The sequence below is a fragment of the Acyrthosiphon pisum genome, chromosome X (assembly GCF_005508785.2).
Source record: "Acyrthosiphon pisum isolate AL4f chromosome X, pea_aphid_22Mar2018_4r6ur, whole genome shotgun sequence".
NCBI classification, from domain to species: domain Eukaryota; kingdom Metazoa; phylum Arthropoda; class Insecta; order Hemiptera; family Aphididae; genus Acyrthosiphon; species Acyrthosiphon pisum.
In genome coordinates this window covers 58,314,640-58,328,002 of record NC_042493.1, presented here as the reverse complement: position 1 = coordinate 58,328,002, position 13,363 = coordinate 58,314,640, and the positions used below count along the sequence as shown (strand labels likewise).

The window sequence follows — 13,363 nt, the reverse complement described above, 5'->3', positions numbered from 1 at the left end:
CCCCCCCCCCCCCTTGGCTTATGTCATAGTTTTATTTTTATTTTTAAAAGTTTCCGTGAAACGTTCATCGAAATTTAATGATTAGTTTGATTATTACTTATTACTTAGTTATTAGATTAGATTTGAACATTAGGTATTTTGTTGATAACACGTCGAATCCAATAATAATTATTATTGACATACAATTGTAAATATAAATTTAAAAAAGCCAAAAGGTGGGCAAGTGGATGTCACTATGCTGTACAGTAGGTTAGAAGTGGGTCACTGACCACTGTATAATGGATGGTATTAAATTTGAATTCAATGATTTAATATTATTGTATAAGAAAAACGATTCTGAGCGGACACGGTATGCCAGTCTAGGTATAAGACATATTATATAATTATATCTATGGTATTAAAGAAAAATTGACCTATAATATACACAGGAATATCACAATATCCATTAAGTAGGTACTTATAACGCGTTATACATCAACAAAAAACCGTGGTACTATCATAGATATATAATAGTATACTTTAGAAGTTTCAAGTACCCACGAGTAATATTATACAATCACAACAAAATAACTAAAATAGTTATCCTAGGTTTTTAATATGTAATTTCGTCCAAATTTGTACTTAAAATGACTATAAAAATAAACTGCGTAAATGTATTTTTTAGATTTTTTGGTAACAGTATTAATTACTTACGTGGAATCTTGTTTTAAATTTTCAATTCTTAGATACAAAAATTGAACATTTTATAAATTTTTAACTACAAAATAATTTTTCAAATTAAAATTTGATAAATTTTGTCCAAATTTGATCTTTAAATGCTTATAAAAAAAAATTGTGCCTATGTATTTTTAATATTTTTCAACTGATATTGTAACAATATATCAGGAGCTTTGTATTAAATTTATACACTTTTTGGCCCAACAGATAAAACTTTATTGATATTTATAGAAAAAAAAAACTAAAAAAATTGAAAACTTACAATGTCCGTAAACAGCTCAAAAAGAGTCAAATTATTTTAAAAATTTTATCGTATATATAAAATGCTAATATTAACATTCAGTGAAATTTTCAAGTTTCTACAGTCACTCGTTTTTTAACATGTAATTTCGTCCAAATTCGAACTTAAAATGACTATAAAAATAAACTGTGATCATGTATTTTTTAGATTTATTGATTTCAGAATTAACTGCTTACGTGGAATCTTGTTTTAAATTTTCAATCCTTAGGTATAAAAGTTGAACATTTTATGAATTTTTAACTACAAAATAAATATTCAATTTTAAATTTGATAAATTTTGTCAAAATTAAATCATTAAATGCTTATAAAAAAAATTGTGCATATGTATTTTGAATATATTTCAACTGCTATTGTAACAATATATCAGAAACCTTGCATTACATTTTAACGTTTTTTACCCAACAAATACAATTTTATTGATATTTATAGAAATTAAAACTAAAAAAAGGTGGGTAAGTGGATGTCGCTCTGCTGTACAGTAGATTACAAGTGGGTCACTGTATAATGGATAGTATTAAATTTGAATTCAATGAAATAATATCACTGTATAAGAAAAACGATTCTGAGCGGAGACGGTTTGTTAATCTAGGTATTAGACATACCTATTATAGGTAGGTATACTATAGTATTAAAAAAAAATTGATCTATAATAGGTATTAATAATAAATTCCAAATTAATCATATCACAATACCCATCAGGTAACGCGTTATACATCAACAAAAAACCATGGTACTATCATAGATATATAATAGTATACTTTAGAAGTTTCAAGTACCCACAAATAATATTATACAATCATTATACAATCACAAAAAATAAATAAAATATTTATTCCAGGTTTTTAATATGTAATTTCGTCCAAATTTGAAATTAAAATTACTATAAAAATAAACTGTGATTATGTATTTCTTAGAATTTTTGGCAACAGAATTAAATATTTACGTGGAATCTTGTTTTAAATTTTCAATCCTTAGATATAAAAGTTGAACATTTTATAAATTTTTAACTACAAAATAATTATTCAATTTTAAATTTGATAAATTTTGTCAACATTTTAACTTCAAATGCTTATAAAAATTTAATTTGAGTTTCTTATACACATTTTTTTTTTGGTAAAGATAGATTATCCTATAAGGAATCTTGTATTACATTTTCAAATCTTAGATTTAAAAAGAAAAATTTTTACGAATTATTAACTCTAAATAATTTGTTAATTTTCGCGATTTTTACATATTTTGTCAATTTTTGAACTTTAAATGCTAATAAAAAAAAACTGTGACTAAGGATTTTTAATATTTTTCAAATGTCATTGTAACAATATAATAGGAGCCTTGTATTAAATTTTCAAGTATTTTTACTCAACAAATAAAGTTTTATTGACATTCATAGAAAAAAAAACTAATTAAATTGGAAACTGAAATTGTCCGTAAACAGCTCAATATAAATCAAAATATTTTGAAAATTGTATCATGTATAGAAAATGGAAATATAAACAACCAGTGAAAATGTCATGTATCTACGGTCATTTTTTTTAAAGTTACACCAAAAACCAAATTCAATTTTGTGAAAAATCGATTTTGCGTAAAAATTCCCGTTTTTCCTTAATTTTTCTTTGGTTTTTCTTGGTGCTTTTGAAAATTACTGGGAATTTTAAATTTTGACCTCCTCAATGCACCAACGATATTCACTTTCCAATCGAACAAGATACTGAAGTTGAAAATCGAAGTATTATTTCGACTACTTATCGTGTACACAGACACAAAAAAAAAAAAAAAATAAAAAAAAAACACACTTCATTGTAAAATCAATACATTCGTTCCACTCAGAATCTAAAAATTGAAAACTGACAATGTCCGTAAACAGCTCAAAAAGAGTCAAATTATTTTCAAAATTTTATTGCGTATAGAAAATGCTAATATAAACATTCAGTCAAAATTTCATGTGCCTACGGTAATTTGTTTAAGAGTTGCACCAAAAACCAAAATCAATTTTTTCGAAAACAGTTTTGCGTAAAAATTCCCGTTTTTCCTTAATTTTTATTTTGTTTTTCACGGCGCTTTTGAAAACTATTGGGAAATTTTTACTTTTGACCCCCCTAAAGTACCAACTAGATTCACTTTCCTATTAGAAAAGAAACTGTTGTCTGGTCCATCTTACACGTGTAAATGTTCCTTGCTTCACACATGAATTTGCCAATCTAAAAATTTTTTTTTTGAAATTTAGTTTACGTATAAATGTGTAATTATGTATTTAAGATTATATATTTTTTAAGATTTTTAATATTTAAAAACTAAACGTTACATTGAAATTCTGATACTTGTATCGGTTTAAACACATAAAACCACACATTTATTTGAAATTTAAATTAAAAAATAAAATATTAGGTTGGAAAATTGTTGTGTGAAGCGAGGAACATTTACACGTAGGTATAACTGTATAAGATGTGTAATTACGATGAGTCGGTAGTACCAATGACGTCGCACGTATTTTTTCAATTATTGTTCAATGATCATAATTTATGGAATAATGTGAGTAGAAATAACGTAAAATCTATACCTACCATAATTCTTAGAATTGAACATTCTTTCAAATTCAATTTTTTTTTGTTCTTTGTGCTCTTTTAACTGCTTGGACTATATGACTATTTAAGTTATTGCGGTATTTGTTTATACCAGAATTAATCACGTTCTTATTTTTTTCAATTATTTGAAAATAGGTAGATAGGTAGGTACCTCATTATTAATAATTTATAATATATATAATATAATAATTTTAATTAACAATACTATATTACAATCATATTGCAGTTGGTAAAGATAACTTGAAATAGTTTAAAATTAGATATTAGCTGAAGTTGATCTTTAACAGCAAAACTTTTATAGTTTGAATTTGGTACTGAAAACCTGTTTTGGTCATGAAAACTATGATTATGTAGGAATATAATATGTTTAAAGATTGTACAGATTGGGTTAATTAATTTATAATTTATGAATTCAAATTAATTTGATAATATTAAATAAAGTAGGTATTTACCAAAATTATTCCAATATAAAAATAAAAATATCCAAAATATTTAAATATCTATCACCTTTTGGAGCACTAAAAATGTTTCAATCTTTAATTTTAGAGATGGTTTCTGGTAAGAAATTTGATCAAGTACAGACTACAGTGGTGTAATAAACAATAAAAACAAAAAAATTATGGAAAAACTGGAATGTTTAAATTTTAAGTGGTAGGTCTAACCTAGACAGTAAGGTCTTCAACAAAATCGATTTTGTTGCAATTGAAATTTGAATAATAAAATCCATAAATACTTTAAATTTTTATAAAATTATATTAGAATTAATAAAAGATAAATATATATATAATAATAATTCGTGAATTAATTTAAAAGTTAACCTATGTGATCAAAACTCAAGTCACAAGTGTTTATAAAATAGGTGTGTGTTGACTAGGTAATTAGTTGATTGTCGCTAATATAAAAATATATAAAATCAGCCATTTAGTATTTAAACGTACACTACTTATACAATCCCAATGGGCAATGCTAATGTTTAAATATAATTGGAAAAAAAAATTGAAAAAAAATATCCGCCCCCGGGTGGGCTCGAACCACCAACCTTTCGGTTAACAGCCGAACGCGCTAGCCATTGCGCCACGGAGGCTTGTTGAGTTGCACTGACTAATATACAATATTTAAGTATAAACATAGATATAGATATAATATCTGTACAACACACATTAATGAATTGTTTTAATCACATATATTATTATTAGGGTTAGGATGTTTATGATTTTGCATATTTTTTGAGGTTGTCCAATAGCATCCATTCTTATACAGAAATATGTTTCATGATATCTGTATTCAAAATATCAAAATTTTATTTTGCATATAGTAGCATAGAATCGTTCCATTTGTGAAATACAAATAATCAAACTTATATAAGATTCAGTAAAATATAAAATTACGGTGTTTTTAAAGCATTTTGCATCGAAAACCGTAAAATATTCGCTTAAAAATAGAAAAAACACAAATTATGCACTTTTTTAAAAAAATGGTAAAATATGCTACTATATGCAAAATAAAATTTTGATATTTTGAATACAGATATCATGGAACGATTCTAGTTTAGCAACCTATCGATTTTTTAGGTTTTTTTTTTAAAAAAAATATGTGTTTTTAGGTGCTTTATAAGAATCTAAAATAAAAAAAGGTCGGACGGACTTCGTTTGGAAGTTATCGGCGAAAAACTTCAAAAACTTAATTTTTTCATTACGCGCATTTTGTTTAAAAAATATACTTAGAATTGACTATTTTTATTTTTAAATTATCACTTATTTATTGTTGAGAATTCACTATGGTTACACCTATAGGTAGGTACTTACGGTACCTACTTAAATAGAATTTTCAATAAGCCTCGTCAATTGTCACAGTCAAAACTTAAAACTGCGAGCCATTACAATTTTATCAGATATTTTAACAAAACGTTTAATAATTTATAGTTAGTTTCCATCTTGTCTACGACCGATGTAGAGTACCTTATATTGCGCGTTTCCTGTTTTATAATAATTTAAATAAATACAATTTTTTACATAGAGATTTATCGTTTAATAGATTCAAAAACATATTAGCACCAAACAGACGAAGATTTACAGCGGAACATTTAAAACAAACTTTAATTATTCAATGCAACTCTTTTTAATTTTTTTTATATTTTTATTTAATTTTTTTTGGTTTTTCAATTTGTCTATATGTTTATTTCATTTTTTGTCTAATAATTTGATTATTTTTTAATGCATATTTTTAAAATTTTTCATGCATATTTAGCTGGTTTTTAGTGCATAAGTGCATATAATATATTCATACATTTTTTAGTGCATAAATATCCTAACCCTAATTATTATGTAATATGTACGATTAGTTTTTAGTAGATTCATCAGCCAAAAAACTTAATTATGATATCAAATTAAAAAATCCAAGAATTAAATATTATTTTATTTATGTTATTACTAGCTGACCCGACACGGCGTTGCTCCTGTGTTAGTTTCTTTTTTGGCATTTTCATGGGCCGTGTGTTAGTGTTTAATTCAATTGTATTTATAGTAATAATATTACGTGGAATTCACAATCTAATTGTGTTTTGTGTGTGTGTGTTAATAATTGTTATAGCACTATTAGATTCATTGATAACATTTATTTATAGTCTGTGAATATTGTTATTATTTTTTTATTATTATTATAACACCTCCTTATATACTACATTGGATGTTCTTCCGTTTGGGGCAAGAATGACTAAGTTTGTAGGTGAACTAACTCTGGAACATGCCACATAAAATTGCCCATGTGTAAAGCAGTCATCACTCAAGTCAATTCCTGCTATCTTCAACGACTGCCCTTGCGACTTATTTATAGTCATTGCAAAAGATACCTTGATAGGAAACTGCAGTCTTTTAAATTCGAATGGATAGTTTGATGATAAAAGTGGTATACGTGGTATACGTTGATTCTCCTTAAGCACAACCTGTAATTATTGTTGCCTCGATGACATTGTTTTGGAGTGGTTTCACGCACAGTCTAGTACCATTGCAGAGTTTTGGTGGATTAAGATTTCGCAACAGCATAATTGGAGTTCCTACTTTAAGGACTAACTTATGTGCTGGAAAACCAGGGGGGTTAAGTGCGTTCAAGAACTCCACAGAATAGTGAACTGTGTCATCTGTCTTCAGTACCATTTCTATAGACTTATACTCCATTTCTGTTCCCTTGAATGATTTAAGAAGAATTTCATTTATCACAGCTGCCCTGTCATTTTTCGGGGTCAAAATAGCGCGCTCACATAACCAATCCATTGATTTGTTTTTTATATCGGCAATATCAGGATAAATTTGAACTATAAGTTCATGTAGTTTTGTAACTACTAAACCTAAATCCTTAGTGATAACCAACTTTCCATCTAACTCGGGAAAATCTCCATTTCCTATTTTGAGTAGAAGTTCAGAGAATTTTCTAGCTGTGACATCACCTCCCAGGTGGACCCTCATATTCTTGTTGAGAGAAAGTTGTTCTATTAACGGCCATAAATAAGAAGCTTTTATGCAAGCCTTAACTTCATCTGATCGACTTCCTCTTGGTATAACTGGTAGAGTTTGCTTAAAATCTCCAGTTAAAAGAACAGTTACTACCCATCACTTCATTATTGCTTCTTATATCTCTAAGAGATCTATCAAGTGCCTCAAAACCTCTTTTATGCGCCATAGTGCTTTCATCCCAAACAATAAGCTTACAATTGCGAAGCACTTTGGCTATATTACTTTGTTTTGGTATATTACACATTGGCGTTTCTATGTTAATGAGATCGAGAGGAAGTTTGAATGCTGAGTGGGCCGTCCTCCCTCCTCCAAAGCGTAGCAGCAATGCCAGAAGATACAACAGCCAAAGCAATACTACGATTGCTCTTTACTTTTGTTAAAAGCAAGTTTATAAGAAAAAATTTTCGAGTTCCTGCAGAAGCATTAAAAAAAAAAAATTTCCAGTATCTGATTTAATGCTGTGCATTATCCGACTATAGACATTGTATTACTCGTTTGTCAGTAAGTCCTCGTTGCTCACTACTACTTTTGCCAAGGTATTCAGGTCGTAGTTTATCTCTCTCTGATAGACTATGTTTTCGAAGTTATTTTCTGTCCTTGTTGGCTGAGGTAGCCCATAACTTGATATACTCTGACCTCCTACAGCAAGCACTGCATCTTCAATTTGTATCAACCATTTGATGTGAGCCTCATCTTTTTGGTCAGCATCACCTTGCAAATATCTGTCCATTTGTCGGATAATATCCTCTGAAAGATTGTTTTTATGTGTATCCCAAAGAGTTAAAGGATCCGATAGTTGACAAAATACCAACATCACTGTAAATAGTTCGCGCAGCTTGGAAGGAGAATCACTCAAGAAAGCTTCATTTAACGTATTGTTCCAGTGATTATCACCTTCAAGCAAACCTAACACATTACAGGCAGATTGGAATGTATTATGGAAGATACCATTAACGGTCTTTAGGTCTGAAAAAGATGTTGGTCCTCTAATTTCATGAAGAAGCATACGAAGATAGTAGCATTCAGTGTTGTGTGGATGGATAGTATACACTCTTATACACTCTATACAATATCATTAAAAAATAACTTAGAACCATAATTTAAATATTTTTGTAGGTTATCATCATCAATTAGAATATAATTTATGTAACGAATTAGTTTATAAGATTATTCAAAGTTTTTTAAAAACCAATTTGATTATGTTTAGAAAATAATAATGGGTTTGTTAAATAAACTGTTACAATATATATAATATTCTATATGTGTTTTATTATAATATAATATTATGTATGTTGATCCTTTTAGTTATATTTATTAAGTAAGACAAAATAACTACCTACCTAGCTAATTCTTTAAAAACCGATTTATGATTATAATAATCAGTATAATTTTTTTAATATTTTAACATATTTTAGAATTAAATTATTAAAATAAATAAAAATACATATTTATAATATGCTATAGTACCTATACCTAATTATATAATATTATGACAATATTCTATATATTACGAAGCTCTTATAATACTAGTTAACTGTCCTGCAATAGGTATTACAGTAAACAATATTGTATTTCAGTAGACACAATACATAGCTAATAATTTAAATATTTTTATGTACGTGCATGTTTATTTATCATTTCTTCTTTTTTTTATAACAATTTTGTCCACAGTACCTATAGAAATAAAATAAGTAGGTAATCAATTTGAGTTTACGGTAGGTATAGGTAACTAGTTAGTTAAAATATTAAATGATTAATGTTTGTTATTTCTACAAAACTAAAAACACGTTATAAAACTTGGGACACACATTTGTCATTCAGGGGACACAAAGTGTGTCAGGGAAACATTATTTTAGTCTCTGGCGTAACTTCAACTTCACTACTTCACTACGTGTTACTTCTATCTAGATACAGCTAATTACAGGACGATCTAGCTTGTTTGGATAAATATAGTATTTGAACAATTATTTTTAGTGAATAAAAAATAAATAGAAAAAAAATAAAAAAAAAAAATAAAATAAATAAATAATAATGTGTTATATTATATTATAGGTACCTTGTACATATAGCAGTATAGTATTTGAATTTATGTAGACACTATTTCTAATTTTTAAGTGTTAAAAGTTAAAAAAAAAATACGAATTGAGATTTAAAATATAAAAAATTATCAACTTACAATTATTGACCTTATTATACCTTCGTACATATTTTAAAGTCATATAATACTTGAAATCGTAAATATTTGGAGAAAAAAATAATTAAAACCAAAAAAAATATTTAATTATTTTTAAAGAACAACAATAATGATATAGTATATTATAATTGTGTGGCAAGGGCGGGAAGTGAGCTACCTATATACAGTGGCGTACATTCTAGGGGGGGGGGGGGGGTTAAAAAAAATAGCCAACACTATAACCTTCTCTTTAAAACTATCCATTTTCTTAACAATCAAACACATTACACGCATAAATATTAATAGGCAAAATAACAAAACAAATACAAAGATTTACATAACTCATGGCAGTTAAATACTATTTAATATGGACAATGGACATAGTATGTACAGAATATAATATATATTATATTATTACTTATTATTTATAATAAAAACTCTAGTATCCTTTTTTTATTGGATAGTTTAACCAGCACTTCATCTAGAATAATTGAATCATTTTTGTTGATCGAGGACATAGCTAGACCATTAAGTCTTTCCTATTAAAATTAATTACAACATTAATTCATTTTCCAACGGCTAAATCAGAGGTGGATAGGTAGTATATTTATGTTACAGTGAAATATTTGAAGGCCGTAGGCGAAGGCCGCATTTCGCACAAAACTTAAATTGCCTTCCCGCGCGAGCCACACATACTATTTTTTGTCACGCCACTGCATTCATCGATCACGGTCACGATTAAAGGTATAATGGTTACCCGATGGGCTATGTCACAAGCAATATCACATGGCAATTGAAATTACTTTCAGAATCAGCTGTTGAACTAACTTAGTGCGTTCTCTATAATATTAATATGAGATAATGTTAATATATTAATATAGTACAATAGTACATAAATATTCCACTGCTGTCAAGAGCGCTGCAGAATTTATTGTTCTTATCATGAGAGTAATATTAAAGACAACTATTCCATGCTCGTTGGGCAACCATTATATCTTTAATCGTGATCACGGCAAAGGTAATGCAAGGATCCATGCAACAACTAGACCATAATTCTACGACAACAATATTTCTCGAAAGAAACGATTTGGTTTTACTTATTTTAAGCGTTACGCATGGAGGCTATAATATGAATATAAGATGCAACCAAAAGTTTATGTTTTGTAAGGACTGTGGTATCTATAGATTTCAGTTTCTGGTTGTGCAGGGAATACGCGCGTGATATATGTACCTACACCCAGCAATTTTGGGAATTTTCGCACTTTACCGCCCGGCACTTTACCGTCCTGGTTGGACGGAAAAAGGACGTTTTTCAACGCGTCAACCGCTATCGAAAACCAAACTTTCAGTGCAGGCGTGACAAAAAATATATTAACTATAATAAAATACTTGTAACTTGTAAGTTGTAATTACCAAATGTTTCTGAAATGGTAAAATAATAATCGGCCTAAATTCTGCGATATTCTCATCATAACTAATTATTTAATCTAAAATGTAATTAAAAAATTAAACGGCAAACCTGCCTATTAACATAATCGTGAAATAATATTTATTCAACCAAATAATGCTAATTTTCTTGGGTCACGCTTTATAGGTATTATAGGTACCCACCATACAGATTTAAGTCTACCTCTCTGTTTTCTATCATAATTTAAATTATAAGTTGAGCAACGATATTATAATGTTGTTACTTGGCCGCGTTCACGTTATTTAATATTAAAACTTAATTCAATTTGACTAGTCAGTATTATTATGTATTATTCCTATAGGAACAGAACTAAATAACATAAACATGATGGATTTTTATAGTAGGACCTATTGGCTATTTATCCACACTGAAATATTAATAAAATACATATAGGTATTTAATATGCTTACTAATAATTTAATAATATTGTTTCTGTAGGTTAAATTTTTTTCTATACCCGCAAAATAATAAAACAGGACATGAATAATGGAATATAAATTGTTATGTTTTTTGCTTTTGAGTTAATATGTTTGAGTATTTTTTTGCGTATATAGGTAAGTGCCATTGCAGGTTACTTACTAGCTAAAACGTGTTGCACCAATCAACCTCCTATATTATACATGAAAATATTTGTCTGTAGCTAACTGGTCTAAATATACTTATCTGTCTGAGTCTGCAGTACGTACTGATTACTACTTACGTTTATAGTTTCTTAGTTCTACTCAAATTGTGGTGGGCAAAAATTATTTCTCATTACCCACCACCTTTTGCACCATGCATACCTTTAATACTTATGCTAAGTGCTAACTATACATACTTATTTTATAGGGTCAATGCTCAGGTCCCCACCCAACAAAAAAAAGAGTGGCCTCTTCTATGATTATAGGTTCGGCGCCACTGCCTAGAATTTAGTCATTACACTGTTACAGAATACATTGGCTTTAGAGACCTACAAAATCAAAGTAATAAAATAAGTCTACACGCCGTTCCTTACATAAAAGCCTTACAAATAAAGCTTTTTCATAAAACTTTAAAAAAAGCTTACATATTACGCGTATCGGCTTGCGACTATAACTAACAAAATATAATTTAATTAGGTACCAACTTCAGTTTGAATGTTCGAATTCACATTTTTACGCAAAACTATTTACCTATACAAATATTTTTAGTTCCCGTTTTGAAATCGACTCTTTTTAGTTTTTTTTTTTCATGAATACAATATTTTGCTGAATTATAAAATATCCAAAATAAAAAAGCATATATTTTTTTAAAAAGGGTTTGAAGTTCAAATGTTGACATAATTCATTAAAATCACGACAATTTGCAAATTATTTCGTAGTTATAATGTATAACATTATTAATGTTAATAATTTATATAAGTACGATTATATCGAATAAGTTGTTATTATACACACTTAAAAAATCTCTAAGATATACAATCACAATTGTTTGTAGGCATTTGAACTTCAAATGGTGGTGACAATTAATTGGACCTATTTAAACAAAAAATATTGATTTGGGTTATTTTTGTTTAACTCAAAAAATATTACTCGTAGGGACTTGAAACTTGTCTCCACTACGTATGTTATTATTTATTGTTGGTACATATTGAAATGTTGAAAAGTTTTTACAGTAAAAAAAGTTAGTTTTCAAACTATAAATTAAGTGAGAAATTTATGGGTAATGGACGATAGTTAAATAGGAAGGTATATAGATAATAAAGTAAGTAGGTATTAAAAAAAAGATGTATACATTTTTGCACACACATTTTTGGTATTATAAGGTTTAATTAGGTATAATTATTTATTGATGAATGTTATTTGTTATTATTGAAGACCTATATAAGTACTGCAGTTTATTTATACAAACACAAATTAACAACTATGATAATTATAACTTTTCAAAATAATTGTTACATTTTATTTGTTTCATTGTCGTTTGTAATAATATGTGGAAATACTGTTAAAAAAAATGATTTCATTAAGTGGATTTAACATTTATCTATATTTATATAAATATTTTAGCATTATACATATTATTATACGTTCAAATATATAGGTACAAATATAACTATAAAAAAATATTAAAACTTAACATATTTTCTGTTTTTTAGTGTCTAGGTATAATAATAATAATAATAATAATAATAATTAAAATATAAAATATTATTACGGCACGTAGTAGAGGTTTTTAGTTTTCTTTTCCGATTCAAAATACGATAAAATTTCGTCTAGAGATTTTCCTTTTGTCTCCGGCATTATAAATATTGCGAATAAAATGTTCAAACTGCAGAATAAAGTGAATATCGACCAGATACATGTTATTCCAAATTGTAACACCAACGATGGATACATTTTGACAACCAAAAACCATAAGATGTATCCAAACGTCTGAATAAATCCGTTCATGACACCTGTACACGCACCCAAAAAAAGAAAAAAAAATTATAAAATAAGAATGAAAATTCAGTTATTATTATGGCTTGAATGCTCGATAAATACGCTTTCATGAGATAAATCCTCCAAATGTATAAATATTAAAATAATGAATAAGTTTGCAGGATATATCGAATTGATAGTAGGGTTATCTTATTTGTATTCCCGGCATTATTAC

At 27.6% G+C, this 13,363-nt stretch overlaps 2 protein-coding genes and 1 non-coding gene across 3 annotated transcripts in view; all 3 read right to left on the bottom strand.

The window, feature by feature from the left end:
- Positions 1 to 4,611: 4,611 nt before the first annotated feature.
- Positions 4,612 to 4,684, bottom strand: TRNAN-GUU. Its single transcript has one exon. It is a non-coding gene; the product is annotated as a tRNA-Asn (tRNA).
- A 2,912-nt stretch (positions 4,685 to 7,596) lies between these two features.
- LOC103309844 lies at positions 7,597 to 8,115 on the bottom strand. Its single transcript, XM_008186346.1, has one exon. The coding sequence runs from the start codon at positions 8,113 to 8,115 to the stop codon at positions 7,597 to 7,599; it is 519 nt and encodes a 172-aa protein (XP_008184568.1).
- A 4,761-nt stretch (positions 8,116 to 12,876) lies between these two features.
- Positions 12,877 to 13,363, bottom strand: part of LOC100158793 (facilitated trehalose transporter Tret1-like) — an 8,465-nt gene continuing 7,978 nt past the window's right edge. The window contains exon 5 of the mRNA XM_003245490.4: positions 12,877 to 13,163. Coding sequence (XP_003245538.1) covers positions 12,919 to 13,163 — 245 coding nt within the window. The 3' untranslated portion in view covers positions 12,877 to 12,918. The remainder of the gene's footprint in view (positions 13,164 to 13,363) is intronic.